Raw genomic sequence first — 17,139 nt, 5'->3', positions numbered from 1 at the left:
GCCTGCCTCCCTTCTATTGGTGACTACTTTCCATCAGTGAACAGACACCATTGGATACCACCCCAAATTATTTTACAGTGGAACCTCGGGTTACGACGGGGATCCGTTCCGGAGGGCCTGCCACAACCCAAAAATGGCACAAGTCGAAGTGCCGCGTCTGTGCGCGTGCAGCGCAATTTAGCGCTTCTGCGCATGCGCGAGTGGCGAATGCGGAAGTAACCTGTTCTGGTACTTCTGGGTTTGCCGTGGACGTTCGCTGAAGCGGACGCAAGTGGAGGCGGACGCAGAACGAGGTTTGACTGTACTTCAGTTTTTAAGATGCATCATTTCCAAAGGGTTAAGGAGAGTAATACTTTAGACCAGCTGACATCATAAAAACTCTGAAATGCATTTAATTAATCTTATTTCAAAAGAAACAAACACTGTTCAAGTTTTACTACTAAATGCTTACATGTAAAAAATAAGCTTGCATCTTGTTTGAAAGGTAAGTTTTGTTGGATTTGTCTAGAAAATGAATTCTGCAAAATAACTAATAGCTAGGATATATAATGTTGAATGAAATGTTGCAGAAAATGCTGATCTTTATACAAGCCTTCACACCTTAACACTGTTAAAAGTACTTCACTTGGATTCTTCTTAACTGTACACTTCTAGAATACAGTGGAACCTCGGGTTACGGCAAGGCTCCATTCCGGAGGCCCCGCCACAACCCAAAAATGATGCATGTCGAAGCGCTGCGTCTGCACACATGTGGTGCGATTTAGTGCTTCTGTGCATAGCACGATTTAGTGCTTCTGCGCATAGCACGATTTAGCACTTATGCATGAGCAGCAAACCTGGAAGTAACCCATTCCGGTACTTCCAGGTTTGCCGCAGACCTTCGCAGAATCGGATGCAAGCAGAGGCGGACGCGGAACAAGGTTTGACTGTATATTTCATTTGCAGAAGACAGGGGAATAACTTTTTTTTCTAAGAAATGCCCTCCAACAGCTCTTCATACGTGTCCCTTTTTAAATTATCAAATGATTATGCTTTATATAACCATATTTGTTTCAGATTAAAATTGACTGCAGTAGTGAAAGGAGTGTCCACACTAAAACAGCACAGAATACGTCCAGTGAAGGTAGCCGGTTGCGCACAGGTAAAGATCGTAACCAGAAGAAAGAGAAGTCAGACAGTGGGGATGGTCAGCAACTGTTGGTGAATGGAGTACCGTAAAATTGATAATTGGAGTAGTCATATTTCCTACACTGTTTGAGTAAAACTTATTCCACATTAGAGAAACTTAGTAGGCCAAAGACAAATAGTAAGCAGGATGGCACAGGCATGAAATGAATATTAAAAAAATCTTTTTGCCTTTTTATACATCAGCATACAGTTCCCCCAAAATAAAATGTTATACTTGCGTTAAAAAATACCTTGAACTTCTGAAAAAATGCTTTCAATTACATATTGCATTTCAAATGATGAAAGAATCCTTTTGCTTGTTTTAAAAATACTGAACTCTGCAATAGTATTTCTGTTCAGCTGTACCATTTTAACGCATCTAGTTAATCACTGCTAAATTTCAAATTTCAGAATAAATAGTGTTTGTGGTAATCAAATTGGGCTTCTGTTTTCAATCCATTAAAAGTTCCTCAGTTTAAACATTAAAAAGTTATGTTTTATGTCTTGTGTCAGTTCACATTTTGATTCACTTTGTCAATATTTCAGTGAACCTCAGTATACATGTAATATAACTAAATTGTCATTTTCATAGCAAAAAGTTCTATGAACTGTGCCTTTTTTATATCTTGCCAGGTAGGAGTACTGTATTTGGATGCAGAAATCAGGGAAGATGAGTTGGAAACACTAAATGTACAATATATGTAGCAAAATTTCTCCAACAATTAGTACTTTAATAGAAGAATGCAGGCTTTCAATAATGTTTTCCTTGCATAAACATCAAGTAAGGCAGTTTATAAGAATAAGAAATTTATTTTGCACTGAAGATACTGGCAGTTTATGTTACTGAGATTGTATGTTTCGTTTTTGTTTTCTTTTTAGACAAGACGGGATAAGTTTTTTAAAGACATTCCCATTTGTGACAAACAAAAACAATTTCTGGATAGCTCAGTGGGTTTGAGTGTGGTGCTGATAACACCAAGGTTTGAGCTCCATATGGGTTGACTGCATATTCTGGGACTGCAGGGGGTTGGACTAGATGATCCTCAGGATCCCTTCCAACTCTCCATTTCTATGATTCTAATTCATATTTACTGAGGAAACGAATTGCAGCTTGTTCATAATCTAGTAGTGTGTGTCTGCTGTTTGGCCAGAGGACCCATTTAAAAGAATAGCTTTCTTTTCAGTTCCCCTACAGTTTTTGGTATAGTTGAAATTTGGAATCTATCTCAGACAATAGAGGAAGTTTATTGCTGTATGTGAAACTTGGGAAAATTCAGGGATAGCATAGCTTAACAGCCTTGGAAACAGAACAGTCTTACAAGGTCTTGTATACAAGTAGATTCAAAACATGTGACTGAAACTGGCATTAAGTTTAGTTGCCCATAATAGGGGGTTGGGAGATGCTTTCTGTTTCTGATCTTAAATGAAGTTTACTTGCAAAAAAGCAGTATAACAGGACCTTCTTTTGGGGGGGGGGAATGGATCTTCATTTTAAGCTATTCTATTTTTATTAAAATTACTGCAGTAGGAGTGTTGCTGATTATGTACAGATTTGTACAAACCTTGCTACTGTCTCTGTGTTGTGCATTCTTGTTTCTCTGCTTTTAAATTTTTTTCCTTGCATACAAACAAGTATTTAAAAATGGTGCAACCTGCATACAAGTTAACAACTATTTTAAAAATGTATTAAATATTGCCAAACATTAAACATTGATTTCTAGTTATTTATTTTTGAGGGAATGTATAGTATTTGAAAACTGAATTTGGTACCTTCCACATATCTATAAGGTGTTTGGTTTAAAATACTGTAATGAACCAAGGAAGAATGACCTAGTTATGTCATTGCTCTTGGGCATTATTATCTGTACATATTCACTACAACAAATTATATTTTCTGTTGACATTTGTTTGCTTATAGTGCAATATATTTTATATGCAAGCTGTTTCAATAAAGTTGGGTCTTCCTCTACTAATGGATGTTGATGCAATCTTTAGAAGTGATTACTTTCAAAATCAACTTTGAAACTATTTTATTTTTGTGTTAAATTGGAAATACTGTTTACTCCAGATGTGTGAAAGCTGAAACATTTTCAGTTTAAAGAATTTGCCTGATAATGTGTCGTTACTGGTTAAATTGTACATCTTTAGCTATTATATGCACTAATTTTACATTCAAGGTTGGCTTTTGTAAGTTGCTAACTAGATTTGACTTACTAAAACTGTAATAGGTTAATCAAATTTTCAAATGACATTTTTGCTCTTTAAATGTGAATCCCTTTCAAAGTAAAAAATCCACTGTTTTTAAGTACTCATACATTTTTTAAAAAAATGTAAACCAAATTGAAAGACTCATTTTGAAAATTGTGTGTTGCGTGGCTATTCCTGCCCCCTTCCACAGAATGGAATAAAGACACAGGACCAGAATTTAGGTTAATGGGCAAAAAATGGCCACAACTTTATTGATTACAGGTAAGAGCGGTATTGGCTTTAGGCATTGGCCCTATCAGACTAACGGGTATAACCGGGAAGGGTTAAGCACCAACAGGGGGAGCCCCCGAGATGCACATCCCTAGGCGCTCCCCGAGGGGTTATCACCTCGGGAGCGCGCTTTAGGCCCTAGTCTCCATAGGTTTCGGACGAGGCGACGCCCCCAGAGTCCTTTAACGAACTACCCTTCAACATTTGGGGGAGGTGATGGCGTTCCTCCCCCCATCTCATTTGCATAATAATACCCCTGCCAATGCCTAACCACCACACGAGCCAGGCTCGCCGCCAATACCCTCAAACCTGTAACCAATCCCTGATCCCCTGGAAAATGTCAGCAAGCCAAATATCATTACCAGCATCGGAAAGGTGCACGCCATCCCCGCGGTAGAGGGCCTCCTCGCTAAAATGGATGCCTGGGTGCTCAATGACCCACCCACCCATCGCGGCCACTCTACGTGCCACCAAGCGCTCCAGGATCCTCCTGGCTCTATTCACAGCTACCGGGTTTTTGGAATCTCTCCACACGCGCCTCTCAAGCAGAGATGACCAGATAATTGTTAGGTTCGGATAGGAGGCACGCAACTCCCCCAGATCATTAAGAATATGTCACATTAAGTCCACCCCCTTTCTGTAAGCTAGGTCGTTCTCGCCCAGTTGGATGACCACCGCCTCTGGTGGGCCTTCAACAGCAATTCTTTTTGTAACTGCTGGGAAGAATTCTTTCCAGCGCATTCCACGATGCGCGATCCAGGAAACTTCAACATTGTTTGGAAGCTGCAACTCGCACCAGCCCCTGGCAACCGCACGCACTCTTGCCCAGTGGACAATGCTGTGGCCGATGATCCACAGACGCACCGTCCCGACACCTGAAAATAAAAGAGAGCAAGAGAACCAGGTCAGTGGGGCCAATGGAGGAAGGAATGTTAGCATGTCTTCCGGATGTATCCCCTGTAAGCGTTCGACTTCCACCGCCCCATGTCCATTATCCTCTCCGCCGGTAAACCCATGTGCATGGCGGTGGTCGCGGCCCTGATGCGGAAGGAATGTGCGGCGTACTCCTCAGATGGGAGCCCAATGGCAGCGATTGCCTTGCGCATAACCCTCGTAAACTGATGCTTTGACAGGCGAGAGCCATCTGCGTGTATGAAGAAAGGGCCACAGGCTTTAGGTCTTAAACACAGGAACTTTCTTGCGTCCTTTACTGGGCAAGGGCCGGCCTGTATGTGGATTAGGGCCCCTCTACCAAGCTGATCGGTCTTTGAACTGCAAATTTTTAGGATTACTTTGGAGCTAGACAAAGTCACGTCCTCCAAGAGGAGCCCCCTGTTATTTTTAACCGGTTGGTCCTCACAGACCACCTCGCCTATGCGCAAGGCGCCAAAGAATGCGAATGACAAGGCTGTGGAAAATATTTTTTTTTTTTAAAGCCATTTATTAAATTTTACAATAAAATTAAACATGATAAACAATGTAACATTGATCTTAACATATTTTCACATTTTCTTTGGACTTCCTCACATCTCCCGCTCCCATTTTCATCGTTAAAACATTTTGTCAGCAATTTATCATCTTATTTAAATTCTTATATCCCTTCTATATTTCCTAATCTTATAATTCTCAGAAGAAGCTAAGTTTCACAGTCTTACTTATTTTCTTAAAAATTTCTAAATTTAGTGGTGCTCAGTTATTTTGATCTAGCATCTTATTTAACATTCACTCAAATTGCAATACTTTTGTAAATAGTTCTTAAATTTCTTCCAGTCCTCCTCAATCCTCTCTTCTCCCAGGTCACGGATTCTGCCGGTCATTTCAGCCAGTTCCATGTAGTCTATCAGTTGTATCTGCCATTCTTCCAGTGTGGGTAGATCTTGAGTTTTCCAATGTTTTGCGAGAAGTATCCTTGCTGCTGTTGTTGCATACATAAAAAATGTCTGGTCCTTCTTTGCCACCCCTTGGCCGACAATACCCAAAAGGAAAGCCTCTGGTTTCTTAGTGAAGGTATATTTAAATACCTTTTTCAGTTCATTATAAATCATTTCCCAGAACGCCTTCACTTTAGGGCAAGTCCACCAGAGGTGGAAGAACGTTCCCTCACACTCTTTGCATTTCCAACACTTATTATCAGACAGGTGGTAAATTTTAGCAAGTTTGACTGGGGTCATATACCATCTATAAATCATTTTCATTACATTTTCTTTCAGGGCGTTACATGCAGTAAATTTCAATCCATTACTCCACAACCTCTCCCAGTCCTCAAACATGATATTATGCCCAATGTCCTGTGCCCACCTTATCATAGCCGATTTAACCGTTTCGTCTTGTGTATTCCATTTCAACAGCAAGTTATACATCCTTGAAAGTACCTTAATCTTTGGTTCTAACAATTCTGTTTCTAATTTCGATTTCTCCACCTGGAACCCTAGTTTCTTATCATTTTTAAAAACTTCTTTAATCTGAGCGTAATGTAACCAATCTCGCACTTTGTCTTTCATTTTCTCCAGACTCTGCAATTTCCAATTGTCTCCATCCTTTTCTAGTATTTCCCAATATTTTGGCCATTTAGCCTCCATATTGGGTCTTTTTCGGGCCTTGGCTTCCAAAGGTGAAAGCCACCTTGGTGTTTTATTTTCCAGCAAGTCTTTATATTTTGTCCAGACATTAAACAATGATTTTCTGACAATATGGTTCTTAAAGGCCTTATTTGCTTTAACCTTGTCATACCATAAATATGCATGCCATCCAAAGGTGTTGTTGAACCCTTCCAAATCTAACACATCAGTGTCTTCAAGAAGTAGCCAGTCTTTTAGCCAGCAGAACGCTGCGGCTTCATAATACAACTTTAAGTCTGGCAGGGCAAAGCCCCCTCTTTGTTTTGCATCGGTTAATATCTTAAACTTAATTCTGGGCTTTTTGCCCTGCCAGACAAACTTAGAAATGTCTCTCTGCCACTTCTGAAAGCACTCCGTTTTGTCCAAAACCTGAAGTGTTTGAAATAAGAACAACATCCTTGGCAATACATTCATCTTGATAGCAGCAATTCGGCCTAACAAAGAAAGTTTCAATTTTGACCAACTATCTAAGTCTCTCTTAATTTCTGTCCAACATTTTTCATAATTGTCCTTAAATAGACTTAGATTTTTTGCTGTTATGTTTACCCCTAGGTATTTTACTTTTTTAACCACATTAAGTTCCGTCTCATTCTGAAACCGTTCTGACTCTGTATTAGTCAAGTTTTTCCCCAAAACCTTGGTTTTCTGTTTATTTAATTTAAATCCAGCCACCCGACCAAAGTCATTAATCAATTGTAATACTCTTTTCGTACTGGGCTCTGGCTTCTGCAAGGTCAAAACCAGGTCATCTGCGAAAGCTTTTAATTTATATTGTTTCTGACCGACCTGAATTCCTTCCACCAACCGATCCCTTCTAATCATGTTCAATAGCACTTCCAGAACCGAAATAAATAACAAAGGGGAGATAGGGCAACCTTGTCGTGTCCCTTTTTCAATTTTAAACTCTTCTGTAACCACATTATTAACTATCAGTTTAGCTTTCTGTTCTGAATATATCGCCTCAATCCCATTCTCAAAACCCCGTCCCACTCCCATCTCTTTCAAATTTCCCATCATAAATTTCCAGGAGATATTGTCAAAGGCCTTCTCCGCATCTATAAAAATTAAAACTGCTTTTGTATTTATGTCTGTTTGCAAAAGTTCCAAAATGTCAATAATGTTCCTTGTATTAGCAAACAGATGTCTTCCTGGGAGAAAGCCAACCTGGTCCTTATGAATTACTTCATTTAAAACTTTTTTAAATCTATTTGCCAAAATGTCTGCAAATATTTTGTAATCCACATTTAAAAGAGAGATGGGACGGTAGTTCTTAAGTTGTGTCTTTTCAGCTTCCGACTTTGGTATTAATGTGATAAACGCTTCCTTCCACGACTCCGGTGCCCTCCTCCCCTCCATAATTTCATTGCTGACCTCCATCAAAGGTTGTATCAAATAGTCTTTCAATGTCTTATAGTACTTGGAGGTCAGCCCATCTGGTCCTGGAGATTTGCCAAGTTGCATGTTCTGGATAGCTTGTTCGATCTCCTGTCGTGTTATTTTAGAATTCAGGGTTGTCCTATTTTCTTGTGACAATTTAGATAGTCCGTTTTTTGCCAAAAATTGTTTAATCTCAACCTCATCTTGCGGCCCTTGGGTGTATAGTTTTTTGAAATATCTCTGGAAACACTTTCTAATGTCCACTGGATTCTGGATGTTTTTTCCATCAACCTCTAAGTTTGTAACAGTATTTAATCTTTGTCTTCTCTTCAACTGCCAAGCTAGCAGTTTTCCACATTTATTCGCCGACTCAAACGTTTTTTGTTTCATTAATTTAACCTTCCATTCAATTTCCTGATTTATCAATTTAGAATATTGTGTTTGATAAAGTTTAATTTCTCTCAGAGTTGGCTGTGACTTCGGATTCACTCTTAATTTCTTCTCTAATTCCTTTATTTTATCCAAGATCTTATCTTTTTTCTCATTTTGTGTTCTTTTCTTCACTGCATTCTGTTGTATCAAGAATCCCCTCATTACAGCTTTGCTTGCGTCCCAGATTATTCTTTTTTCCACCATATTATTCATGTTTATCTCAAAATAGTCCTTCAAAACTTTTTGGGCCTTCTTGGTAATTTCCTGATCTCTAAACAAATTGTCATTCATCTTCCATCTAAAGGATCCAGTTGGTAATAGTGTCATATCCATCTTTACTGCATTATGGTCGGAGCAGGTCTTTGGGCAGATTTCCACTTTTCTGACCTTAGGTGCCAGGCCTCTAGAAATCCATATTTGGTCGATTCTTGTCCAGGTCAGTTGGGCTTCAGAAAAGAATGTTCCCTCTCTTCCTAGTGGGTTCTAGTGTGGAAAATAACCTGGCCTCATACCTGGACCAACAAATGACCCTGAGCTTCTTACGTATTTGCATGAGTATGTCATAAGTTATGGGTCTTCTGCTGTCGGAGCTAGGAGGCCGAGACCTACGCCAGCCCTCCAGCATCTTCCGCACCACGAAGTGTGCACAGGGGTCGACTGAGAACAGAGCTTTGGAGAAGAACGATATTGCTGCGGAATGAATATTTAGGGTTTTGGGGGCCCGCCCTAGGTCGCGGAGGCGCACAAGGTATTCTATAACCTCCGACTTAGTCGGGGGCCTGCCTGGTTTTAAAAGCCCTTTCTTCTGGCGAAATGATGTGAAATCTAACCACGCCTTGTTATAGGATCTTAGTGTTGAGGGTGCGACTGATGACAATACTCCCTTTATCGCTTCTCGTTGTCAATACTCCAGAGGTGCTCTGGAAATGGCTGCGGCAGCTGCTGCGCATCCGGCGCCAATAAGCGAAAGCGATCCATCTGGAAACGAGACAGAGCATCCGCAATGTTGTTATCAATACCTGGTACGAATTTGGCAGAGGCATATAAGTTTAGCCGAAGGCAGGATAGGACAAAATACCGTAAAAGCGACGCTACTCTAGGCGAACGGGAAGATTGCTTATTTAAGACAGACACCACTGCCTGGTTGTCTGTCCAAAAGCAGACCCTGCGGTCTTTAAATTGCTCGGCCCATAGATGAATTGCGACTACGATAGGGAAGAATTCTAAGAATGTTAAGTCACGTAGTATGGGTTTGCCCTGCCATGACGAGGGCCATCGCTGTGCACACCACTGACCTCTGAAGTAGACACCAAACCCCAGAGAACCTGCTGCGTCTGAATGGACCTGGAAGTCGGATTGAAGGGCCATGCTATCTTGCCAAAGTGAAATTCCGTTATAGCCATCTAAGAATTGCAGCCAGACCTGGAGATCCAACTTTACTGCCTTCGAGAGGCGCACCCTATGATGTGGCGACCGTAAACCTGCTGACAACTTTGCCAGCCGTCCACAAAAGGGGCGACCGGGTGAAACCACTCGGCACGCGAAGTTAAGGTGGCCCAAGAGTGATTGAATTTGCTTGAGGGTAACCTTTTTTAAGGGCAATAGCTGTGAAATGAGCTCCTTAAGGGCCACCAATTTCTCGGCAGGAAGGCGAGATGTTTGGGCAATAGTGTCGAGCTCAATGTCCAGGTAAGTCATCGTAGTGACTGGTCCCTCAGTCTTTTCATTCGCTAAAGGGACCCCCAGCTCTTCCGCCATGGACATGAAGGCCTGCAGCAAGGCCGTACAGTCATTAGCTTTACTTGCTACCAAAATAAAATCATCCAAGTAATGCCCCACCCCTTCAGAACCAGATTTAAATTTCAGTGCCCATTCCAGGAAGGTGCTGAAAGTTTCGAAAGCAGCGCAGGCAATTGAACACCCCATTGGCATTGCTTTATCGATGAAATAAGCTCCCTGGAATTTAAAGCCTAACCAACGATATGTTAGTATCATCAGCCCACAGGCAGAGGTACCTGGCCTCCCCCGAGGCAATTGAGCGAGATACTGTTGTTTACCGTCCGTCTGCGACTCCCGGCAGGCTAGGTAAACAAACCGGCGATCCTCCTCAAACGTGAGCAGGACACACCCTCCTCCTTCCTCCCTCCCTGCATTCCTTCCCAGGGAGGGGAAGAAGAGACAGACAGGAGTCCTTTCTACATGTTTTATTCCTGTCACTCAACAGTACACAGAAATGTGACTGCACTCTTCAGTCTCCATTAGAAGAGTCTCAACTCCTCCCCTGTACTTCCAGCACAGGTCATATGACACACTGAGCTAACATCCGGTGCTCAGTACAGAGAATAGGTTCCACCTTTTCTCCAACAGTACATCTGCACTGTTTTGCATTCCAGCCATTTGGAGCTGGCTTTTGCCTTGGTGCTTTTTCCCAACATCCTCCCCCAAAAGCATCAATTGGCAAAACATTATCCAGAGAAGAGAACAAACAGTTGTTATACATATAACAGTCCCCTGTTGTTTCAGTTCCACCCTTGGAACTCCCCACCACTGGTTCTACCAGTGTACCTCTCTGGTTGTCTGGCTTCCAAGGAATGAGTGCTTCTACATTACCTTGGCTAGCTACTCTCTGTTGTGTCTTTGTCTCTGACTTAGACACTGCTTCAACCTGCTTTGAGTTGTTAACAATAGCAACACATGCAACAGCTAAGTTAGCAAACTCTTTTGAGTACCTCTTTGGTGGTACACCCTTTGTAACTCTCTCAGACCTGCGTATGAGGTGCTGATCATCTCTGCTCACTGGTTCAGCCTCTGGACTCTTAGGAGAACCAGATCCAATAGTAAACAGTGGTTCTTCCTCCATCTGTGAAGGCCTATCCATTGTGTGAGATTTCCTCTCAATGACTGTTACAACTGAACTCTCTGAGCTCTCACTGTCATCGTCAGTACCACTGTAATCTGTGACATCAGAAAAATCATCATCATCATCTGAATCGTTTCCTGTGGGAAATGTCTGTACTATCCGCTCTTGCTTTGGAGCACTCTCTAGAAACTTTGTGAGAATCACCTGACCAGATTCAGACAAAATTACTCTGTAGAGACCCTTTTCATAACCCACAAAAATGCCTCTGGCATTCTTTACTCCACCTGGAGCTTCTGTTCTCACATGAGACCCGAAAACCTTAAAATAGGCAACAGAAGGTTTTCTATTGAACAGCTTCTCAAAAGGAGAACATCCCAACTCTGTTGAGACCTTTCTCAACCACACATGAAGATAGGACGCTAGCGATTCGGCCCAATATTCATGTGGCAAATGTGAACTCAGCAATTGCGCATTCATCCCTTTTTGCAATTCTTTGTTCACTCTAACACAGACCCCCCTGTTCCACGCTTCTTGCGAAACTGCAACTTTGTGGTCTATCCCTTTTCCATCCAGGAACTTCTGAAACTTCTGTAACAGAAAAACTTGTTTGTCATCTGTGAAAAGACAATCAATGTTAGCATCATGCATATTTTTAACCTTGTCACAAAACTCCTGAAACTTTTCTAAAGTTTCTTGCGGTTTCTCCATCATATAAACCCAAGAATAATTAGTGAAACAATCCACACACAAAAGGTAATATCGTGCACTGCCTCTAGATGGTTCTAGAGGACCAATCACATCAGCATACACCCGCTGAAATGCTCTGTCGACCTTCTTGGTCTTGGTCACCTTCCTGGTGCTCATACTGGTCACACCTGCAAGAGAGATTTCGTTAGAAACAGCAGAATTACATTTCATGTAATCACTTTGATCAAAAGTCAACAAATACAGTCCATCTTTCTCTTTGGCAGTAAGAAACAGTTCTCCATCTTTGTAGATCTTGCAGCTTTTAGCATCATAGGTCAGTTTCAGTCCTTTCTTTGCAATCTGCGACACGCTCAGCAGATTAAATCTCAGTTCTGGAACCAGGTAAACATCACTTATAGTCAAGTTCAGACTCTCAAGATACACAGTCCCAATTCCAGTTGCTTCCAACTCCTGACCGTTGGGCTGTTTCACAGTGAAGCTTTGCTTCCTCAACGTCGAAAACAGTTGTCTGTGCGGGCATATATGAACCGTTGTGCCCGTGTCAAGTATGAACGAGTTCCCAACATCTGGCGTGGTTCCTTTCGCCATCATAGCCTTTGCAGGTTTCACCTGGCACTTGGTACGGCTTTTGCCTGACGCCTCAGGCTTCGTAGAGCTGCTCTTTGCTCTTCTTGACTGGCGCGGCTTCTTACAGTTTCGCTGTAGATGCCCAGTCTGTCCACAATTGTAGCATCGGACAGCACTCAATGCTACTCCATGCTTCCCAGTAGCATCATCAGTGGGGAGATTTGAACTCTGTTCTTCCCTCCCCCTGTCAGCAACACCCATTGCACCTTGTTCAGGAACACCAACAGTTCCAACAGCCACAGTTCCTGCACTCTCCCCTCTGGGGTCAAAGCTCTCCTCAGCTTTCGTTGAGCTCTTAGGAACTTGGCCAGCATCATCTTGGCTCACCCCTTCTGGGGTAGTTATTCATCCAGACCCTGATGAATAACTGTCTCTGGTCAGGGGAGATGAGTTAGGCAAGTCTCCCCCCTTCTTGGCATCCATTTTGAATCCAAGCCTCTTACTCACACTGTCAAACAAACTGTAAAATCCAACAGTTGTTTTTTCCTTTCTCAGGCAGGCAAAACTGCAAGTTGTTTATGCTCTTTGCACCTGGCAGCTAAACTCTGGCTGCTATGGAAAGTCCCTCCAAGAGCACGTAAACCTTGTAGCCAAAACATTCTCTTGTTTTGTTTCGCTTTCCCAGGCTTACACCCACAGTCCAGCCCCTTTGCCAGTAACTTTCCAACTTTCCGTTACTTAGCAACAATGCATTTCAATAGGACATCTTATCTTAACCACAAGAATTTGTGGAATGCAGGCCTCTTCTCCCGGAGCTGTATTTTTCCAAAACGCAGCTCCCCGTGAACCAGTGAATTAATCTTCCTGCGTTCACACTTTTAGCCCGAAATGCAGCATACCTTGAGCTCCGTTGCTTGGAAAACACCTCTTCTTTCCACCAGCTGTCTGTTGAGCCTCTGGCTTCTGTCAGACGCTTGCCTTCCTCCTTGGAGCAGAGGAGGACAATCCACCAGCCTCTCATGCAGATGTCCGATGAATCGCAACCATCCGAAGGCTGCCATATGTTAGTATCATCAGCCCACAGGCAGAGGTACCTGGTCTCCCCCGAGGCAATTGAGCGAGATACTGTTGTTTACCGTCCGTCTGCGACTCCCGGCAGGCTAGGTAAACAAACCGGCGATCCTCCTCAAACGTGAGCAGGACACACCCTCCTCCTTCCTCCCTCCCTGCATTCCTTCCCAGGGAGGGGAAGAAGAGACAGACAGGAGTCCTTTCTACATGTTTTATTCCTGTCACTCAACAGTACACAGAAATGTGACTGCACTCTTCAGTCTCCATTAGAAGAGTCTCAACTCCTCCCCTGTACTTCCAGCACAGGTCATATGACACACTGAGCTAACATCCGGTGCTCAGTACAGAGAATAGGCTCCACCTTTTCTCCAACAGTACATCTGCACTGTTTTGCATTCCAGCCATTTGGAGCTGGCTTTTGCCTTGGTGCTTTTTCCCAACACGATAGTCTTCAGGGTGGACCGGGAGGAGGCGAAATGCGGATTCGATGTCGCATTTGGCCAGAAAAGCACCCCTGCCGAAACCCCAAACCAGTTTTACAGCTTGATCAAAGGATGCATATTTCACCATGCACAGCTCCTGGGGAATAGCATCGTTAACTGAAGCCCCCTTTGGGTAAGAAAGGTTATGTATCATCCTGAATTCCCCAGGGGCCTTTTTGGGGACAATGCCAAGCGGTGAAATATGCAGCTGATCAATGGGAGGTTCTGCAAATGGACCATCCACCCTACCGGCCAAAATTTTCTTCTGAATCTTTTTCATCGCTATGTCTGGTCTCTCCAAAACTGACTTCTGATTGGGGGGGCAACTGGAATTGGGGGTGAAAGCAACTGGAATTCTGAACCCTTGGGAAAACCCATCCCATAGGAGAAGGGCGGCTTGCCTATTAGGATATAGATTTAACAGCGTTCTTAGGGGTTGGAGCTTAATCGGGGAGTGAGCTAGGTCGAGAGACAAATTAGTAGCGATTTCCTGCTGCCCCGTGGACGGGTCCTGACACACCTGAGGGGGCACCCTGGTTTCCCTGGTGGAGGTGACCCCTGCCCCCCCAAAAGGGCTGCTGCTTGCTCTTGTAGCAGTTAATAGCCGGGTGGCTACCTAAACACTTATCACATTTGTGCAAGTACTTACAAGAGGTGCACTGGCAGGCCCCTTTATTGAAATCCTAGCAGTGCTTACGCCGTTTTGTGTCCACCTTACCAGATTTTGCTTGGTCGTGTGTTTTCTTTTCGATGTAAGGCCCCACGTGCTCCATCCAGTAGTTATTGTCCCTCTGATCCCAGCATGTGGAGGACAACAGCGAGGCATTCCTACGAAAATCCTCGTTGTACGAGATGGCAGCCTCATCTCCCGCTAATTCCTGAGCCCTTCTCACGTGCGCCAGATAAGATGCAAGGTGCAACCCACGTTTTGGATAACATCCTAACACTATCCCCATGAATACCTGGTAGCCGTTGAGCCAGTTCTTGAATGTACGCTCCGCCCGAGGGGATCTATATCTTTTCTTACCATAATGCCGCTTTTTCTCCCCTTTTCCTTTTATTTGTGCCGGTGGTAGCAACATGAACATATCTATGAAATCCCCGTTCAATATCTTATCCCTTTTTCTCTTAGAAAGGTGATTACCCAAGATAAAATCAGTAGACAAGTGCGTTGAAACTTTAACATCTTCCACTAATGCCCCATCTTTCCATTCAAGAGTACCGTTAAAGGTTTTCCGGTGAGAATTGGCCCTCCTCTCATGAATCCACAAGGGAACACCAGTCTCTTCGCCCTCCCCCCAGTACATTTCCATGGGAGCATCACTATCATCCTCAGAAGAAGAGGTACCTGTCTCATCCTCGGAATCGGAGTTGTCCCTCCTGCTCTTCTTAGACACGTGCTTCTTCTTGGCTTTCCGCTTCCCTCCGCTGGTGCTGCTGTCTTGCGGGGCTGGGTCATTGGGAGTTGACACTGCCTGCTGCGGGGGTAACTCCTCATCTGAAGATGACCCCTCCGACGGACTGTGGTGAGCTGGAGGATCCTGGAAAACACTAGGGACGCCAATTACCTCCCGGGTTGTATTAGATGGGGCGGCACTAGGTTGTTTAGACTTCCGTGAGCCAGCCTTGGATTTCTGTGCACTAGACTTGGCCTTCTGTGCCCGTGCGGTTTGTAAACGTGTTTGGGGGCGACTGGGAAGCCCCATGCCTTGATGTGACGTGCTAGCCACGGCTGAAGAGGGGCCAGCCTGGCCCTGTTGGCTGAGGGGGGTGTCGGGGATGCAATCTTGTGAAACCTCCACTATGGCGGAAGCAGGGGCCACAGGAGGCCTGCATTGCGCGTAAAATGTTTGAATCGCCGAAAAGAATTGAGCTAAGGCTTGAGGGTTACAGAGCGCGACGGGTACTAGGGCACCACCCGTCTGGGATGACTGGGGATTGCCCCTGTTTGCCATGGAGTCGGCACTTTTTGAACAGCCACTCACTTATGTATGTATGTATAACTGCCTATTTAGTTATTATTATTTAAATTTTAATTTATTTATTTATTTACTTATATCTATATTTCTTTTTATTATTCTAATTATTAAAAAAAATATTTTATTATTTTATTTATTTACTATTTATTTATATATCTATATTTACTTAAATATTTATTTTAAATTCACTTAAAGCTACTGCTGCGATTATTAAGCAGTTGTTAAGGTCGATATGTATCCCAATCAAAAGGACTCAAAGAATAGCACTGCAGCTGAAGTGCAAGGCCTCACCAACCTGGTAATAAAATTTTCCGTTTAAATTGTGCCAAGAGTTACCAAGTAAATGTCTCAGTTGCTTGGCCAGAAAATGAATTGTTTGACCACCAAGGCAGCCTCCACACGATAATAATAATAATAATAATAATAATAATAATAATAATTTATTATTTATACCCCGCCCATCTGGCTGGGTTTCCCCAGCCACTCTGGGCGGCTTCCAAAAGAATATTAAAATACAATGATACATCAAACATTAAAAGCTTCCCTAAACAGGGCTGCCTTCAGATGTCTTCTAAAAGTCTGGTAGTTGTTGTTCTCTTTGACATCTGGTGGGAGGGTGTTCCACAGGGAGGGCGCCACTACCGAGAAGGCCCTCTGCCTGGTTCCCTGTAACTTGGCTTCTCGTAGTGAGGGAACCGCCAGAAGGCCCTCGGTGCTGGACCTCAGTGTCCGGGTAGAACGATGGAGGTGGAGACGCTCCTTCAGGTATACTGGACCGAGGCCGTTTAGGGCTTTAAAGGTCAGCACCAACACTTTGAATTGTGCTCGGAAACGTACTGGGAGCCAATGTAGGTCTTTCAAGACCGGTGTTATATGGTCTCGGCGGCCGTTCCCAGTCACCAGTCTGGCTGCTGCATTCTGGATTAGTTGTAGTTTCCGGGTCACCTTCAAAGGTAGCCCCACGTAGAGCGCATTGCAGTAGTCCAAGCGGGAGATAACCAGAGCATGCACCACTCTGGCAAGGCAGTCCGCGGGCAGATAGGGTCTCAGCCTACGTACCAGATGGAGCTGGTACACAGCTGCCCTGGACACGGATTTAACCTGTGCCTCCATGGACAGCTGTGAGTCCAAAATGACTCCCAGGCTGCGCACCTGGTCCTTCAGGGGCACGGTTACCCCATTCAGGACCAGGGAATCCCCCACACCTGCCCGCCTCCTGTCCCCCAGAAACAGTACTTCTGTCTTGTCAGGATTCAATCTCAATCTGTTTGCCGCCATCCATCCTCCAACCGCCTCCAGACACTCACACAGGACCGTCACCGCCTTCACTGGTTCTGATTTGAAAGAGAGGTAGAGCTGGGTATCATCCGCATACTGATGAACACCCAGCCCAAACCCCC

At 43.7% G+C, this 17,139-nt stretch overlaps 1 protein-coding gene across 4 annotated transcripts in view; it reads left to right on the top strand.

Annotated features, from left to right (window-relative positions):
• The window catches only part of LOC308467741 (fragile X messenger ribonucleoprotein 1-like), a 170,555-nt gene extending 168,940 nt beyond the window's left edge, over window positions 1-1,615 (top strand). For 3 of the 4 annotated variants that reach the window (XM_080989437.1, XM_080989438.1, XM_080989436.1), the window contains one exon: window positions 1,057-1,613. In XM_080989437.1, the coding sequence (XP_080845563.1) occupies window positions 1,057-1,218 (162 nt within the window). In that variant the 3' untranslated portion in view covers window positions 1,219-1,613. Of the gene's footprint in view, window positions 1-1,056 lie in introns of all 4 variants that reach the window. The other variant, XM_080989439.1, reaches the window with a different exon arrangement.
• The last annotated feature ends 15,524 nt before the right edge of the window (window positions 1,616-17,139 follow it).

Source organism: Podarcis pityusensis, assembly GCF_964106645.2.
Source record: "Podarcis pityusensis genome assembly, chromosome: W".
Classification (NCBI taxonomy): Eukaryota; Metazoa; Chordata; class Lepidosauria; order Squamata; family Lacertidae; genus Podarcis; species Podarcis pityusensis.
Note: the sequence above shows the minus strand (reverse complement) of the source record. Positions and strands in the feature narration are given on the sequence as shown.